This window comes from Harpegnathos saltator, unplaced genomic scaffold (assembly GCF_003227715.2).
Source record: "Harpegnathos saltator strain DR-91 unplaced genomic scaffold, Hsal_v8.6 scaffold83, whole genome shotgun sequence".
Taxonomy (NCBI): domain Eukaryota; kingdom Metazoa; phylum Arthropoda; class Insecta; order Hymenoptera; family Formicidae; genus Harpegnathos; species Harpegnathos saltator.
Genome location: NW_020230682.1, coordinates 322,060 through 341,232, shown reverse-complemented (window position 1 = coordinate 341,232; position 19,173 = coordinate 322,060). Strand labels below are relative to the sequence as shown.

The window sequence follows — 19,173 nt, the reverse complement described above, 5'->3', positions numbered from 1 at the left end:
TCAAGGTTATCTCCTTGGATCCAAATTTGGGGTTTGTTTCGCATAAACACAAACGGGAAACTGAACACAAAAAAATTTGCCTGGAAAATCATGTGCTTAACGCTCTTTGAGTTGTGTTTCGATTGATATTTTTTTTTTTATTTAGCACAATATAATTTGAATTAGATTGTCAATAATTTCCAGTCGTATACATTTGTTTGTAAACATTAACATAAAATTATTACTACTACTACTTTGACGTATCCCTTCTTCTTCGAATATTCAATAAGCAATAAATCAGTAATGCATATATGATAAGAAAATTGTAATAATCTCTTTGCATCACGTATCAAGAATCTTTTTTTGATCACGTATAATAAAACAGAATGAGCGTCTATTTTTAGATTATATCGAACAAGGAAAAAAGACTCCTCTCTTAAGTGGAGAAAGGAAGGGGTTGATTTTCGCACGAAAGAATTTCGCACGGAGAAACAATTTAAAAGCTCGGCAAAAACTTTGCTGACGTTCAGTCGGGTGAAAAGAGTCTAAAGTGTCTTCAATAGCTTAAAGACGTCTCTCGTACCCCTAATCAAGCAACCGCTATTTGTAAGAGAGAGAGAGAGAGAGAGAAAGAGAGGGAGAGTTATTATTTAATCCCATCGGGGACGAGTCAGGACGAATAAAGATGTCATGGCCGCGCGGTGATTCCGGGATCTTCCGGAATCGAAGCGTGACGTCGGGGAGGCGGAACACATCGCGATTAGCTCCCGTCCGACAACGGGCGCGTCTTTATTCGACTGTAGCCTGAAAGAGACCTTACGTTCAAGAGCGCTTCCCCGCCTGGCCGCACAATGCCGGCGAAGAGGTACGATCACGGGGTGAGGGGAGTCCCGGTTCACCTCTCGGTCGCGCGCATTGTCCACTGACTTTCCCCGAGTTCGATTCTTTATCGGTCGTTTCGCGGCACGCACGCTGCGACCCGGCCTCGAGCACAATTGTGAACCGTCCGCGTCCGGGGTGCACGGGGTGGGTGGTCGACCATCTGCAAAACTCACATCTGCCTTCTGAGACGCAACCCCCGAATTATTAGCGCCTAAATCGCTCGATAAAAATATATCACATGTTCTTCGCACCCTGCCTTCCCCCTCCACTTTACTTCACTCTCTCCTCATGTGCTATATCACCATCTCTTTCTTTCTCTTTGCACAAGATGGTTCTAATGATTAAATCAAGATCTTTTTTTGAGTGAGGATAGTGAAAGTACGGTCATAAAGGAGTAAAATAGACGTGGGATATTTTATTATATTATTTATATTTATATATATATATATTATATATATAAATATAAATATTATATATATTATTTACATTTATATATTATATTATATTATTTATAGTTTATATGAGATAAATAATATTTGTATCAAGCTGAAATTTGTGCTTGTTCCCCTTACCGCTTTGCATCTTTTTTCGAAGAAACGACTGTAACCAAATACAGCAGCGCAGCTAAGCGGAACCTTTCGTTTCTGTTTCTTCTCTTTCCGCCACGTAGCGACAGTTTGCGAAATTTACTAATTACCTCTCAGTGGCAATTACCGCGCGAGCTGGAAGAGCAGCGAAGAATTAATGCACGTGTCGCAATTGCTTATATCTACCCACGAAAAACAGTTAAATATGTTTTAAATATGATTTATATTTGTCCTTTATATATAGGATATCCGGGATCTTTTAGAGACGAAAAATTGTGAAGATTTATCAGATCAAACTGAGAAGAAAAGTCAAGTTCCATTTTGCAAAAACCGCAATACTCAATCAGAAAAAAAATATTTAAAAAATGTTTTCAAAAATATTAACAAAACCCTTAAAAAACATTTTTAAAATGTTAAAAATAATTTTAAACAAGTTATTAATGTAAAATAAATATTAAATAATAAATATTAAATAACATTAAATAAATGTTAAATAAATATTTCTTCTTAGCCATTATTTTAAATAAAGAATTAAAATAAACGTTAAATAAAAATTTTTTTAAAACATAATTTTAAATGAAGAGTTAATATAAAATATATATTAAATAAATGTTAAATAAATACTTTTTGTACAATGAATAGAAGAAATGTATAAAAATGTAAAATAAATATTTGAAAAACATTAAAAAAATATTGTCTACTGATTGAGTAGTTATTAAGTTATTAATAACTGAAAATAGCCACATCTAGAGACTGTTTTAATTGATAACTTGAAATTTGTATACTTATTTGCAAAATGGTACATGACTTTTTTTCTCAGTTTGATCTGATTAATCTTCACAATTCTTTGTTTCCAAAAGATTCTGGACACCCTGTATAGATGATATTAATATTTAATATACATCTAACCAAGACTGTGAGTCTAAATTTAATTTTATATTTGGAGCAAATAAGATTTCAATTGACACTTAACTTGGTTTTTATTGGAGTTTAACTTAGTCCTTATAAAGGATAAATGTGATGCCATATGTGAAACATGCTTAACTGTTTCTCGCGGATTCGAAAGTGAGGAGATTTTAATTTACTCATAAACACGGCGACATCTTTCCCTACGCTTCAACGGCGACAAATATATGATCACAGTAGACGAACTTTTCAACGTATTATTATCAACGATATATAAAGTTAATTCCCCTCTTTGGGATTAAACTCCCTTGTCGCTGAAAATTCGTTGAAAAGCATTCATTTGAGATTACATGGATTATTTTCATGGAAATTTACGTTAATCGGTCGTGGGTGGTTTTCGGAACTTTACGCAAAGCAGCGAAAGCGTTCTACAAATTGATAACCCGAACTTATAATCTACATAATAATATCGCAAATAATAGGATCTAAGTATAACAAGATAACGTTGGTAAAAGCCCGAGCTTACCGCATAAATTAAAATTATCTTATCAATTGTGCTCCACCGCGTCGTTGCCGCTCTGCCACCATTTTGCCGAATCGTTTGGCGGTTGCAAGTAGACTCAGGCGCCATCTCCTGAGGAACTTCGCAAAACTGCTCGACCGAGTAAAGCCGAGTCGGGAACTTGGCCGCCGGCGGTAAAGTGCAAATTTGTATTAGCGACAGGCGACAACCGCGAAGATTAGTAATCGAAAAGTCGTAAGAAAATTGACCAATCGCAGTCGATTATTCTCCTTGCAGTCGAAGAATAATCGATTGTGATTGGCCAATTTTTTCGTGGAAAATATGCAATCTGTTTTATGCCGGGGGCATCCCAACCAGAAAGAAGCCTGAGAGCGGCCACGCCGGCGTTTTTGGCGACATGCATTTTGATGGGTGATTTTAACGCCATCTGCGCCCATTTGTAACCGGGAACTACGTTGACTACACCCATTTGCAGACGCTGCCGGTAAAGTCTCTATTTGGTGCGTGCCCGTTCTACGCCCATTTACTGGCGGTTCGTGTCTGTGGTACGCCTATAATTGCGGGTTTGATTTGAGAAACATGGCATCGCGCACAAACTTACACCTCGTTCAACAGCACATGATTTTTCTGTACATATGCATTTCTATACATATTTTTGTAAAAAATTGCATCTTCTAATTATTATCCGAAATATTATCTCTTGTTACATTCGTAATTCATAAAAAGAGCGGGCGGTAATTCCCAGTCGACACAGAGCATTAGTTACATTACATTTATATTAAAATTTCGCACTCAACACCATGTGTGTTATATTACATTTATATTGTTGAGTGAATTTTAACATAAATATAATGTTCTGTGTTGACTGGATTGTTTCCTTCTCTAAATATTTTGGAAGCTTTGTTTCATGATAGTGTAGTTGTTCGAGATTCTAACGGGAAGATTTGCCTATTTCTGAAACGTTCTGGCAGAAGAGACAAGACCGAGAGAGACTCATGATCAAGCTCCACATGACGCGTCGTGCGACGTTATTCGCAGTCCGGACGAATTGTTCTCTTGAATGCGGCGTGCATTAAACGCGCGTTCGCACAATAATCCTTGTAACGCACTCGCGTCCAGATATTACAAGTAATTGGGATAAACGAACGATTCGTGTCAATTTCCCTTTTTCTTTCCTACAGAAGTGAAAGAAGAGTAAATCAGTATCAAAAAATATTATCCATATCAATATCAAAGATTGAATATCGATCAATATCGTAAATTAACGTCGAAAAATTGTCAAAGTGCAATGACAATTTGTTTATATTTCTCAGTTACTTACCCCTCTACTTTTTTCGACAGATCAACTTGAATAAACGAACGATTCGTATCAATTTTCCTTCTCCTATGAAGAAATAAGATAGTAAATCAGTAGCAAAAATCGAAGATCGATCAATATCTAATATATTCATGAAATTAACGTAGATAAAGGAACGACTCGTATTAAATTTTTCTTCTCTTATAGAGAAATGAAAGAGTAAATCAGTACCGAGATCGAAGACCGATCAATATCTAACTTACTCATCAAATTAACACGGATAAATAAACGATTCGTATCAATTTTTTGTTTGCTTATAAAGAAATGAAAGAGTAAATCAGTACCGAAAATTGAATATCGATTAATACCATAAATCAGTGTTAGAAAATTGTCCAAGTGCAATGACATTTTGTTCTCATTTTTCAAGTACTTACCCCTCTAATTTACTCCACAAATTAACTCGAATAAACGAATCATTCGTATCAATTTTTCTTGTCTTATAAAGAAATGAGAGAATAAATCAGTACCGAAAATTGAAGACCGATCAATATTTAATTTATTCATCAAATTAACGCGGATAAATGAACGAGTCGTATCAATTTTTTTTCTTGTGGAAAAACGAAAGAGTAAATCAGTACCGAAAATCGAATATCGATCAATACCAGAAATCAGTGTCAGTAGATTGTCCAAGTGCAATGACAATTCGTTCTCATTTTTCAGGTACTTACCCCTCTAAATTATTCAACAAATTAACTTGAATAAACGAATGATTCGTATTAATTTTCCTTCTCTTATAAAGAAATGAAAGAATAAATCAGTATCGAAAATTGAAGACCGATCAATATTGAATTGTATGTATACTTTATTGATTCCCCTGGCGGGGTTACAAATTCCAATATAATCTCTCCTCCTTACTTCTTATAACGCTCGCCCCTTCCCCCTCGCACACCCACACACATACACACTCGCATCCCCCGCCCCTCCTTAAATCTACTTTACAAATATCTTACATCTACTCGCTCGCTTATCTCTTATAATTAATTGTTCGCTTATCATCTATTCTTATACATATGTATATATCTATATTTCTTTGCCGCTGTTACTCCTATAATTCTTATTTCCTACCGCCGATTTTCGCTTACCTCCATTCATTTCATTCCTTCACACTCTCACCCTCGCTCTCTTTCACTCATCCTTTTACTCCTCCTCCTCCTCCCTCTCGCCCCTCCACTCCTCCACCTCACTCAACCCCCTCTCCCTCCCCCCTCTCTTAGTAGCCTTTCTACCACCTATCCCCATCCCTCTCCCTCTCCCCCCCAACGTGCACGATCAATATAAAATTTATTCATCAAATTAACGCGGATAAATGAACGATTCGTATCAATTTTTTCTTTTCTTATGGTATAATGAAAGAGTAAATCAGTACCGAAAATTGAATATTGATTAATATCATAAATCAGTGTCAGAAAATTGTCCAAGTGCAATGACAATTTGTTCTCATTTTTCAGGTACTTACCCCTCTAATTTACTCAACAAATTAACTCGGTCAAACGATCGATCCGTATCAATTTTTCTTTTCTTATAAAGAAATGAGAGAATAAATCAGTACCGAAAACCGAAGACCGATCAATATTTAATTTATTCATCAAATTAACGCGGATAAATGAACGAGTCGTATCAATTTTCTGTTTTCTTATAGAGAAACAAAAGAGTAAATCAGTACCGAAAATCGAATATCGATTAATACCATAAATCAGTGTCAAAATTATCTAAGTGCAATGACAATTTGTTCTCATTTTTCAAGTACTTACCCCTTTAATCTTAGTCAACAAATTAACTCGGATAAACGAACGATTCGTATCAATTTTTTGTCTTATAAAAAGATGAGAAAATAAATCAGTACCGAAAACCGAAAACTGATCAATATTTAATTTATTCATCAAATTATCGCGGATAAATGAACGATTCGTATGAATTTTTTTTCTTATAGAGAAATGAAAGAGTAAATCAGTACCGAAAATCGAATATCGATTAATACCATAAATCAGTGTCAAAAAATTGTTCAAGTGCAATGACAATTTGTTCTCATTTTTCAAATACTTATCTCTCTAATCTTATTCAACAAATTAACTGGGATAAACGAACGATTCGTATCAATTTTTTTGTCTTATAAAAAAAATGAGAAAATAAATCAGTGCCGAAAATCGAAGACTGATCAATACCATAAATCAATGTCAAGAAAATTGTCCAAGTGCAAAGACAAGTTGTTCTTATCTTGCAGGTACTTACCCCACTAATTTACTCAACAAATTAAGTCAGATAAAAGAGCGATTCGTATCAATTTTTGTTCTCTCATAAAGAAATTAGAGAATCAGTCAATACCGAAAATTGAAGACCGATTAATACTTAATTTATTCATCAAATTAACGCGGAAATGAACGAATCGTATGAATTTTGTTTTTCTTATAGAGAAATGAAAGAGTAAATCAGTACCGAAAATCGAATATCGATCAATACAATAAATCAGTGTCAGAAAATTGTCCAAGTACAATGACATTTGTTCTCATTTTTCAGGTATTTATCCCTCTAATTTACTTCACAAATTAACTCAAATAAACGAATGATTCGTACCAATTTTTCTTGTCTTATAAAGAAATGAGAGAATAAGTCAGTACCGAAAATTGAAGACCGATCAATATTTAATTTATTCATCAAATTAACGCGGATAAATGAACGAGTCGTGTCAATTTTTTTCTTGTGGAAAAATGAAAGAGTAAATCAGTACCGAATATCGATCAATACCAGAAATCAGTGTCAGTAGATTGTCCAAGTGCAATGACAATTCGTTCTCATTTCTCAGGTACTTACCCCTCTAATTTATTCAACAAATTAACTCGGATATATAAACGAACGATTCGTATTAATTTTTTCTTCTCTTATAGAGAAATGAGGAAGTAAATCAGTACCGGAAATCGAATATCGATTAATATCGTAAATCAAAATTTATATTGCTGTTTAATTCCATCGTCGCAAAAGATTTGACATTTTCTCTATCCTAGTCCTAACTTGTAGAAAATTTGGTACTCATCTCTATTTGACAAAAGTACGTCGGACTTTCTGTACTAATATAAAAAATTTTTTTTCATTCTCATTTTTTCTACGTCTAATATTTTAATACCGAATCTATCGAAATGAACCGGTCTGCAGAAATCCTGGTAAGACGTTTCTCTCTCTTTCTCGCTCTCCTCTCTCTTCATCTCTGAATCACCGCTAACGATCGAAAACCGCAAGCGGAAAGTAACGAAAATTTATTCATCCAACTAAAACGTTCTCCGTGTTATTTTTTAAGCGTTAGATAAATACCGATCCGGCGTTTTGCCAAATATCTAACAAAAGTATCTCCGTTTTTTTCTTGCCGACATTCAAATCGATAGTTTTCTACAAGTTAGGATTTGATAACAAAAAAGTCTCTCCCGAGTCGAAATATTAATTCTACATTGATCCTGCAAATTGCATCCAATTTGAAAAATCAATACAGAATATCTAGATGCGCAATAGTGAACAAGCTTTGTCCTACCTGAACGTTACATCTGGCTACTCTCGCAGTCTCGCCCATGATAAGTCTTCAACAGCGACGTATTCCGTAGTTATTTAATACTCGTTTATCTCGATAATGTATATGTACTTAATCCTTATATTCTTAATTTAAATGAGCAATTTTTGTTGATGTTGATATATTCGCTTAACAGCGCAAGAAAGAGAACAAAGATAAAAATGTAAATAGAACTGCCTTTATTAGAACTGCGCGTGAGATAAATATATAAGGATTAAATAATCATATAAGAATTAGAGGAAATGGGAGATGGAAAACACTTGTTATTCTCATCATTCTTAAAGTTCTTTTTTTCCTTTTTTCTTCTCTTTTTTTTCTTTTCTTTTTTCTAATGAAAATGATGAGAATTGTAGCTCTTAAAAGAGCTGAAGCTGCAAAGGCAAAGACAACAGTTATGTCTAATAATGCTGTTTCACTAATAGAGATTTTAATTCAGATTCGGTACAATAAGAAAGATAAACAAGAATGAGAAACGGACATCTTCTAGCAGATTCTAAACGAAAACAGCAATCTGAGCATTATTAGACGAATAAAAATCAACACTTGTAAAATTTACATCAGATTCTAAGATCATTATTCATAGTTTTCTAAATTATATGCAACTTTTTATTGAGAACATAATTAAAAATTTGTATTCATAAACCTTAGCTTGCCTTAGCAACCTTGCTTGAATAAACATTCATATTTTATGAGAAAAGAAAAGTAGAACTCATGTTACGTGAAATTAGGTTAATGAATAATCAAATCTCAAGTTATTTTATCATTTTTCAGATGATAAACTATGAATGCTGATTTAATTTCGACTCGGGTATGTCCTTACTTCGAGTAAGGTACGTTAAAATCAGAAAAATCCTGCGTAATAATAATTACTCGAGGTACCTCGAATACCTGATGTATCGCTGTCCACGTCTCTCGGCGCGCTCCAAGTCCTCTCTCCATCCTGACTTCTCGATCCGACATCCTCCTTCTGGTTACTCCGTCGCAACACCCACGGATACTTCATCGTAGCACTAGCGACGACACTGACTCTAGCTCTAACACTCGCGCAAGTAAGATTCGGACAAAGAAACGCGTATTAACCGATACGACTACCGACACTCGTACTCTGCGTCGCGGTATGCGCGTCGTTCGTCGGCCCGAGGCGCAATGTCCTTTCCGCAATCACGGAGTCATATATAAGCGTACGAAACCAAACAATCGGGAAGGCACGGTTACCCCCCAACTTGCCGATCAGTGTTGATGCCTGCGTCGTCCGTTAGCCGAAAATGAAAACAACTCGTGTTTTCAAAGCATGCCTGTGAGAGACTTCAAACTTCACAATAGTTATTTACGTCTGTTCCAAGAATCATATTACGCCAAATTCAAACTGTCTCTATTGACATGACATACACGAGATCTGCGATCGCATCATTGATCTTTCTTTGGACAAGAAAATCCTGAGAGGAACGCTGTTCGAGAATATCGCATTTATGTTTCAGGTGCCTTGCAGATTATCGAATCCGATGTAATAGATCAGGGAAAGTATGAATGCGTCGCTATGAATAACACCGTGGGCACGGAGTACTCCAAGTCAATCACGTTATACGTGAAACGTACGTCTATTTAATTATTATTATTAACATCCACACACCCGAGTCGAGACGTGCGAGTGTACATTTATTTTCTAGCTTAATTAACGAGTACACAGTCTCAGTGTTCTCGCAAGAGAGAAAATGTAATTTACGTTGTATCTTATTAGACGCACCGTTGGAAAAACAAAAGAATACGGACGAGGAGGGGTCACATCCGAAGAAAAGTTAGCGGCTTTTTAAAACGTCTCAAACCAGACAACGTGTTTGTAGATGAAATAACGAGTGCGGCGCATACTCGTCGCTCGCGCAGAACCACGTCAATGCCGTAAACGTAGGTGTTTTCCTGCTCGTAATTACGAGCAAAATTAATGTAACGCAATTAGGACGTAATTAAACTAAAGGACTCGCGCGACTCACGTCGCGCTCGTTACATCGTCAACACTTGTCGTTTCTTGCGTTTTTGCGGCAAGATCTCGAATGTCGACTGCTCGCATTTGTGATTTAATTGCCGTGACCGCGATTTGCTAAATCCCCAAGCCCCCTTTGAAACGATCGAGCGCCGAGTTTTGTCACACTCGGCGAGTTTTCGCGCACGGCGCGCGGCAGTTAATTTACGATCGTAAAACGTACGTACGTGCGTGCATAATTATTCCCTAATTGGACGCGCAGTTACGTATTTGCATTTCGATTTAATGTCAGTCGTAAATAAACAAACGCGGTCACACGGGTTCAATCATAACGTAATATATATATATATATATGTAATATATATATATATTTTTTTTTTGGAAGCTTTGTTTCGCGTCTCACGCGTGTCTACGATATATTCCCTATAATATATATATATATATATATATATATATATATATATATATATATATATATATATATATATTATAGGGAATATATATATATATTATAGGAAATATATCGTGAACGCGCGCGAGACGCGAAACAAAGCTTCCAAAATATTTAGAGAAGGAAACAACCCAGTCGACACAGAACATTATATTTATGTTAAAATTCACTCAACAATATAAATGTAATATAACACACATGGTGTTGAGTGCGAAATTTTAATATAAATGTAATGTAACTAATGCTCTGTGTCGACTGGGAATTACCGCCTGCTCTTGTTACGAATTACGAATGTAACAAGAGATAATAATTCGAATAATAATTAGAAGATGCAATTTTTTACAAAAATATGTATAGAAATGTATATGTACAGAAAAAGAATCATGTGCTGTTGAACGAGGTGTAAGTTTATGCGCGATGCCATGTTTCTCAAATCAAACCCGCAATTATAGGCGTACCACAGACACGAACCGCCAGTAAATGGGCGTAGAATGGGCACGCACCAAATAGAGACTTTACCGGCAGCGTCTGCAAATGGGCGTAGTCAACGTAGTTCCCGGCTACAAATGGGCGCAGGTGGCGTTAAAATCAGTCATCAAAATGCATGTCGCCAAAAACGCCGGCGTGGCCGCTCTCAGGCTTCTCTCTCTGTCCCAACACAGCAATACAGGCTGCATTCCAATATTCACTGCCAGTACTGAAAATCTATAGTATACGTGACACAAACTATGTATTTTCAGTACTGGCAGTGAATTTCGGAACGCAGCCACAGTAGTCACAATACGGTTGAACACAGCCAATAGAGTTGGTTGGTTAGGTTAGGTTAGGTTAGGTTAAGGTTAGATTAAATTTGAGTAAGATTATTGGTTATGTCCGATCACAAAACGTGGTCAATCGCCTTTTGTGCTGCGCGTTCTCTCTCGCACATAGGCACAAAACAGAGTGTATCCTTTTCTACGTGAGGTCTATCTTGAAATTTGAGAGAACGCTCGATAACGTTCAGGAAGACGAGCTTTAACGGACGAGTGTACCGTTGCGATACGTGATGGTGGAGAACGAAGAACGAAGAAGAGAAGGCTTTCAAGGCTGATACACACGTCTGAAGTAGAGAACGAAGAGCGAAGGAGAGAAGGCTAGTTTTGAGGCAAATATACACGTCTGAGCTCCTGCGTAACGTTAAAATACCGCTCCGATAAAAAATATCGCTCGGTAGAGACGGCTCATACGTTAAGCGTTTCATAACGAAGAGGAAGAATACCGCCAAGATACACCACGTGTGCACAGCGTGCACATGTGTGTACTGCCCTCGTGTAAACAGAAAGGTAATTCCGGCGAGCGTTCTATGTCACGGAGAAATGGCGAGGCTTAGCACGTACTACACGTTGTGCCCGCTCATCAACCAGCAGGATTTACTGGGCGTCGAACAGGACAAGGAATCGGGTCGGGCGATAGTGACACTCGGCCGGCACATGGTGATACGATACAAGGTTAGGCTCGCTGACCTTTTCAGAGACGAATTTGTTGAAATTACCGGAAGATTGGATAGCAGAAGGGTTGTATATCTCTTCGATCTGAATGTGTGTTATAAAGGGGGTGAAGTTTTGAGTAATCGTATTCTGTGAGGGTTACATGTATAATTTCAGAGATGTGTCACTTAAAAGTTCTGTAATTTGAACTTGTGCAAATGCGTCTTGAAAATATATTTTTGGGACTACCTTGGATCCCCACATAGTTTAAAGTTAAAACAGATGACTTAAAATTTTATTCTTTGTAATATATTGGGATCAAAGAAAAATTATTTGTTTTTAAAATAACATAGTTGATAAGACTTTTGTCAGTTACATGATGAGATCTTTCGATTGTGAAATTTTGTGATGAATATTTGTGCACGATGCTGTTTGTTACATCTTTGTTAGCAATGTGTGATATGAAAAAGGAAAATATTGAACTTATCTAAATATGCATATGTCAAGTATCCTTGAAGAAGTTAACCAAAACTAAAAATAAATGTGTTATCTTGATAAAATCTGTACGCATTAGTTGCAGGACCTGAAGCAGTTTAGCAGTTGGTCCAGCGAGGAGAAATTAACGTCGCAGGTGATTTATGATAAGTCGAATCAGCGTTATGCAGCAGTCTTTAAGGAGAAGAAGATAAAGGTCTGGTCAGAGGAGGAGGCAGACTTGAATGAGGTGAAAGGGTACAAGTTTCATTTAGCATTGCACACTATTCTCACGCACGATGAACTGCCGCCCGTTCTAGTCCAGCAGAATGGAGCTGCGGCCTCCTTGAGCTGGGCGATTGCAAACAGAAAATCATGGGCCAGCGAAGGTATACTAAAGGACAAGGAGAAATTGTCGCACTGTCAATTGATACATCTGAACAAGAAGACAAGTTTATGTTGCTTGACAAGGATAGAAGACACATATAACTGCTTAGTTGTCAAATTAACGAAGAATACCTGCCTGGAGAAGGTGGATACTATCAAGAGGATCAAACTGAAACGAGAATTAGAGGATCTGGTGGGGCACACAGTGATAGAGAGCACGAACAATGCGTATCTGTTAACTTTATGTTAGTAAGATCAATCGTTACGATCGCGTGTTTTATTTCTTTGTCGCTTTTTTATATTTTCTTTATCCCTTCGTTCTCGTACAATTGCTCTGTTCTTCTCATTGTGAACAATTGTACTGATTTCTTGTGTTGCACTGATAAATATATCCGTTTCTCTTATAGACGATGCTTCTAATTTCGCAGGGTCGCACGGCAGATTGTTCAGTCACTTCTTGAGCGGGAAGTCGTCCGGCCCAGAAAATAGCACACTCATCAGTGTAATAACCAACATCAACACAAAGCATCCCGTGATGATGACGCACCTGAACGAGACGACCATAGCAATTTACGGCGCCGACGTGACAGATGAGGGCGCGGTACTCATGATATACAATGTCCAGTACAAACTGACGCAAGCGGTGCTGAAGCTCAAGCTCTACACGAACGACGCGAAGCTCTGGAAGGTGGAGGACAAGTTGTTTTTGGCAGCCAACAGGCATTTGGCCATCGCGCCGTACAATCTCGCGCCGCAAAGAATAGCTGCCATGTTGGGCTCGTCGGTAAGCTGCAAGAACAGCGTGAACGACAACGACGCGGACATCATTGTCGTGCAGGAGACTACGGTGGCTCAGTGGGACAAGAGCAGAACGTGCGAGAAGAGCAAATCCTTGGGCCGAGTACCTTCGAAGATCTCCAAGCAGATCTCTATGTATCTAAATGAAGGGTGGAGTAATAGTGCGATATTCGAGGCGGTGCTTCCACCGTTGATCGAGTCTGGCGACATCTCGTCAATCTGCTGGTGTCTCAACACGTTCAAAGACCTGCCAGAGAAGCTGCTGGTGGACCTCTTGGCGTTCTCGCTGAAATGTCCGGACAAGGTATTAGTCCCGCCTCAGAACGGTGTGATCGACGGCGCGTCCATTCCGCCCGCCAGCTATCTGTGCTCTAGGAACAGTTTTCAGGACAAAGTGTTTAGCTTAGATTACTGTAGCGCTTCCATCCTGCCGTATTTGAACGCCAATTTAGACTTCGACGAGGTGATCAAGCTACTAGAATACGTAACAAACAAGCTGGACGACAAGACGGATTCATTGGACGAGAACCCGCAGCCGAGTGAGCGGCAGTTGTACGAGTGGTGTAATGTGCTTCTAGACTCTCACCAGCAGCAGTACTTCCTGTCGCAAGACGGCCATGTGCTGGAACTTTTCAATCGGCTGAGCAAGATCGTGAGAGAACACGTGAGTGTCGGAGCGACATTCTTTACGCAATCGTCGCGTCTTCTGTGTTATAATGGAAATTGTTTTTCTCTTCTCCAGGCCCAGTTTCTGCAAAACCTCGAGGACCTCAGGTCTATTCTGGGGAGGATGATGCACGGGAAAGCGTTGCGGTCCTCGACGAAAAAGAACAACAAGTTTTACGCTACAGATACAATAAAATTTCATTAAATCACAAAGCAAAATTGAGAAACGTGTGTCTTTCATTTCGCGGAGACGGTCGGAGAGATGCTTGGTTGCCGACTCGACGCCGCTCACGAGAGAATGTAAGATAATTTTCAACATCTTAACGTCTTTATTCCACGTTTCTTCTCCGTATATTCTAGGCGGACGAGTATCCCGAGGATACTCCGCGCTGTATACAAGCTCTACAATTATCTTTAAATTAACATCGAAATTCGGCTTTCCTCGCACGCCGATGAACGTGCACATCTCTGGACTATGAACATGAGGTTGAGGAATCAGCGGCTCACCGCTTAGATAGAATGTTCAAAGTCTCATATCTAATTTAGCTGATCGACGTGTGGAACGGTGCTTAGATCGCCGATCGCGGCCATGGACAGTTTCCCGCTGCTGACTTTTCCGGCGACCTGAAAGCGAAGAGACATCAATTTTACATACACCTATATTTGCGCGCGCGAAGGAACAGATATTTGGGTATTTTATCGAGTGAAAGGAGGGGGCAAAACCTACTCACCGACTTCACGTCAGACACACTAATCTTGTCCACTTCCGCAACAAGATCGGCCGGCTTGTACACGCGACCCTTGAAGAGCGCCTGCTGACCCAAGTTCTCCAGTAACATAGCGCAGTCGTCCGCGGCGTACAGTATCTCCGCCTTCAATATAGCCTTGCCGCGAGCGATGTCTGCGTCGGAGATTTTTGGCGACTTCAGGTATGAGGCGGCAGCTTTCGTCACCTACAAAGGAGAAAAATGTGGAAGCAAAGCTCTTTGAGAATCGGCGAGGAAGAAAACTGATAACAGATAACTCAAGATTTCTCTGCAAGGTCGTGGAAATGAAATAAAGGATTTCCACTGGCGCAAAGACTACTTCAACAAGCAACAAATAACCGTGATATTAACATGACCAAATTATTAAAGAGAAAGAAAGGAGGTGTGTTGCGTGTTGTGTAAATTTCACGGTTGTTTATCACTTGTTAGAGCAAAAGGAAAATTTTCAAAAAATGTTCACAGCATCTTAAAGGATGTTCAACCGCCATTTTACGGATTTTATTTCCAATAATCCGTAGGGATTTTTAGCATAGATTCCTGTTTCTTCATGTCATCAATAAAAGTTCATCTACGAGAAACTGAGAACTTTGAGAGATAAAATTTTTCTCGTGTGAAGGTCAGCTCATCAAGACAAAAGAAGCCTTCGATCATTTCACAATTATTGAGATATTAAGGGAGAAATTACATGCGGAAAGTCGTTTTCGAGGCTATTTTTACGAATTTTTTTTTAACAGAAACGGTAAGATGAATGGACTTGAAATTTTTGCAGTATATTCATTAATGTTCAAAGTATAAAATAAATTTTACTGAATCACAAAAATCGATCCAATTTGTAATTATAGATAAAAATGTCAAATAAATTAAATAATATAATATTATAGATAATTATAAAGTATACACACGGAGAAAAGACGTGGAATAAAGATATTAGGACGTTGAATTAGATAAATAGATAATTATAGATAAAAATGCCAGAAGATAAAAAAGCCTTCCGTTTGCGAGCTCCATGTTTGCTATTGACATAATTCTGGGCCTCTCTCACTACTCTGAAGCCAAAAACCAAGACAGATTTTTAAAATATACAGTTGCCGTTATAGCCCATACCAAAATGAAGGCAGCGAAGCCAAGTTTGGAAAAATAATGACTGTACAAAAAAAAAGTATCGAAAATGAAACTTTTCTCAACTTGTAATCATGTTGTAAAAAAAATGAATAAAATAATATATAACTATGTTCGAGGTAGGAGCGAAAACTACATGTCTACTGTATACTGTGTAAAAATTTCAAGTTATTCGGTTCAGTAATTTTTGCGTAATCGTGTCGACAGTTTAAAGAAAATGGTGTTTCCAAATAAACGTGTTTAAAGTTTTATACGTACTTTCCATATAGATAGTAACAAATTTATTTTATACCTTGAACATTAATGAATACGCCGTGAAAATTTCAAGTCCATTGATCCCACTGTTTGTTAAAAAAATTCGTAAAAATAGCCTTGAAAACGGCCTGCTCTGCATATAATTCCCCTCTTAAGCCAAGAGAATGGATAAGAAGAAACAGGCTCTTCTGGTAAGAATTTGACTTCCCGGTTGAAACCGCGCGTTTTGCAGATTTCCTGATACTTCAACCCATTCCGTCAAAGAGCTGTGCGACCCGACCAAATGAAAAGAAACGTTGCAGCTGGATCCAGTGTTGATAATTTGTACCAAACACCAGACGAAAGAGAACTTACGGAGCCGGCGACGCTGGGCATCGAGCACATGATGAAGCCGAACAAGCCAGAGTCGCTGTAGCTGGCGTTGAACGCCGAGATGGCGAACTGGTCGGCGCTGGCTGCGCTGGAAACCTGCCTCTGGAGAGGAGACGTGCTAGAGCCCCACTTCACCCGGGGCCCGTCGCTGCCGACTGTTCTCTGCAGCACGGCGTAAGCGAGAACGTCCTTCTCTTTGTTCAGGCCGGTGCCTTCTACAGCCACCGCCACAGTCGCCAACTCGGACGTCCGCTCCTTGCGGAGGTCCCCTCCGTGGTACTTGCTGGCTTCTGGAGCCTTGTCGCTGGAAGCCACTTTCAGACTCGTCGCGAACTCCGCGACGCTCGACAGAGGCACGCCCGTGGCCACGACCGCGCAGTTGGAGCCGGTGAACCAGGTGTTGACGAAGTGTTGAAGCTAGAGAGGAAAGAGAACTTTGCTGGTAATGTGGCAAGTGTCGGCTCCTCAATGAACGCACACGGTCAATGCACATACGGTTTCTGTGTTGATCCGGCCGAGTTGCCTCTTCGGTGAATATAAAGAATAGCCGAGCCCGGTGCGATACGCCGCCTTGTGCAGCAGTTCCATGATCCGGGTTGTTTCGGGCACGGTGGACAACTCGTAGCGTAGCCTGGGCAGTTGGTCGGATAGCTCCCAAGGCTTGAACACTTGTTGGGTGGCGACGTCCTCCAAGAAGGTTAAAGCGTTGTTTCTGTTGCGGAGCGCGAGTGTTGAGTTTATCGAGAAGGACGAGACCAGGTTCTTTTAACGAAAGTCTCTAGGCTTGGATTGGAGCGCGTGAGAATCCACTTACAATTTGTCCCTTGTAATTTGCAAGGTGTAAGCGATGCTCTCGCGATCCGTAGTGGCGGTCAAGTTCCCACCGAGCTGTTGGATGTTCCTGGTTATGCCGAAAACGGATGATCTGCAGGTGCTCAGGCCAGCGCAGATACGGAGGTGATGTGCCACGCCTTGTGTCTCGTAGGTCTCATTGCGTGAGCCAGCTCTGCGAGTGTGAAAAGTGACTTGAAAAAAATTGCTTTGTATCAGGTGACTTTTGGGTGACTTTCAACAAGTTGATTAATTCAATCAGTGGCCAGAACTGCTGTCAGCTGAGTATCACTTGCTCCATTTTGCTCCAACGCAAATAGAAATAACTGATTTTTTGGTCCTTGTTGGATAACAAGTTACATAACTGAAAACCGGTGCTGGCAATTCTTATTATTGTTCAACAAATCAGAGTTTGTTAAAAGCGACAGATATGTACTTTATTTTTACAGATATGTCATTTTTGCATGCACAAACTTGAAGACAGTGATTTTCAACAAACTGATTAATCTAATCAACAATCTAAAGTCGTTGCTGGTCAGGCCTCACTTGTTCTACCTTGCCAACACAGCGATAAAACTTGATCGCAGAACGACGACTTATGTAACTCTAATTTGACCTTGATCAAAGTTACCCTTGCAAATATCTCATTTGTATAAACAACACATTTATATTATTTACTGTTTCACACGTATACCTGAAGATGACTGACACTTGGGCGATAGGATTATTATTATTGATCGTAGCAACAGTCACTTTATTGCTAGACAACACCTGAAGCTCAGGGACCGCTGCGCTGGAGCACTGAGTTGCAGCGGCAGCTGCATAATGCCTCACCTGAAATGACACGGGCATCAGGAAAATACATTTCATCTGCTTGTTGAACAATCTGAGGAAACGTGTGCAAGTGGAAATCACTGTGCGATCTCCACTTGCACAAAATAGACGAACATATTTTCTCAGCAAGGAGCAGTGGGGTCACAGGTAAAACAGGATATCAGAAACCTACGGCTACGTGCAGGCTGATTTCCGAGCACGATTTCGCGTCTCGTCGAGAAGACAAACGCGGTACAAACGAAGAAACCGCAAGACCGCTCGAGACATCTCAATAGCCGCAAGGTTAACACATACCGTACGCTAGCGATTTACATAACACCCGCGTTACGAGCAAAGTCAATGGTGAGACGACGGAGTATCTGCAGGAGAGACACGCGATCGGTGGCATGGGATCATTGATGGGATCCGTCATACCGTAGGGCTACGAAGGACAGGCGACCGGACAGCGGAGCAAGCCATTTCTCGTGTCTTCAGCAGAAGCAGAAGAGCTGATCGGACAGGCGTAGACGGCCGACACGGCGCCATTAGCTGTGCGAGAGGCGACGACCAATCTGAGCGCCGTCCGACAATTCGGCGCACAGTGTCAAATTCTCTCAGGAGTTGATCTTCTCACAAAGCGAGGAAGTACCTCCGAAGGTCGGGAAATCTTTACTTTTCGCGAGTTCACTGTTGAAGAGAAGATTCCTGGTTGGAAACAACCGGACTCTTTGGAAAAGCAAAAATATTACGCTCGCGATTTTACTCTATTTTACGTGCTAATTTATATGTAATTATTGTGCAACTGTAATATCTCTCGCAATTGTTTGAAAATAATCTCTCTCTCTCTCTCTCTCTCTCTCGCTTTTTGGAATAATCTCTTTCGAAAATAAAGGCATTTTCCGACGAGGGACACGAAGTTGTTTCATCGGTTGCATCGACATCGTCGATTACAATCGAATAATTTGAATGATTTTGCAATAAACTTTACCTACTGGTGTTAAATGTCTAT

General features: G+C 39.4%; 2 protein-coding genes across 3 annotated transcripts; one reads left to right on the top strand and one right to left on the bottom strand.

Annotated features, from left to right (window-relative positions):
- The first annotated feature begins 11,057 nt into the window (after window positions 1-11,057).
- Window positions 11,058-14,407, top strand: LOC105183883 (uncharacterized). 2 transcript variants are annotated; one of them, XM_011142305.3, is made up of 4 exons: window positions 11,058-11,703; window positions 12,263-12,788; window positions 12,972-14,005; window positions 14,084-14,407. In XM_011142305.3, the coding sequence occupies exons 1-4, from the start codon at window positions 11,572-11,574 to the stop codon at window positions 14,210-14,212; spliced, it is 1,821 nt and encodes a 606-aa protein (XP_011140607.1). In that variant the 5' UTR covers window positions 11,058-11,571; the 3' UTR covers window positions 14,213-14,407. The 2 variants fall into 2 exon arrangements, with proteins under 2 accessions (XP_011140607.1, XP_011140606.1); XM_011142304.3 differs by having other exon boundaries at window positions 11,059-11,703; window positions 12,257-12,788.
- Window positions 14,317-18,778, bottom strand: UQCR-C2 (Ubiquinol-cytochrome c reductase core protein 2). The gene is made up of 7 exons (XM_011142306.3): window positions 18,600-18,778; window positions 18,046-18,185; window positions 17,335-17,526; window positions 17,016-17,232; window positions 16,503-16,937; window positions 14,739-14,960; window positions 14,317-14,631 (listed from the first exon to the last, which is right to left on the bottom strand). Exons 1-7 carry the CDS (start codon window positions 18,708-18,710, stop codon window positions 14,545-14,547), a joined length of 1,404 nt encoding a protein of 467 aa, XP_011140608.1. The 5' UTR covers window positions 18,711-18,778; the 3' UTR covers window positions 14,317-14,544.
- Between the last annotated feature and the right edge of the window lie 395 nt (window positions 18,779-19,173).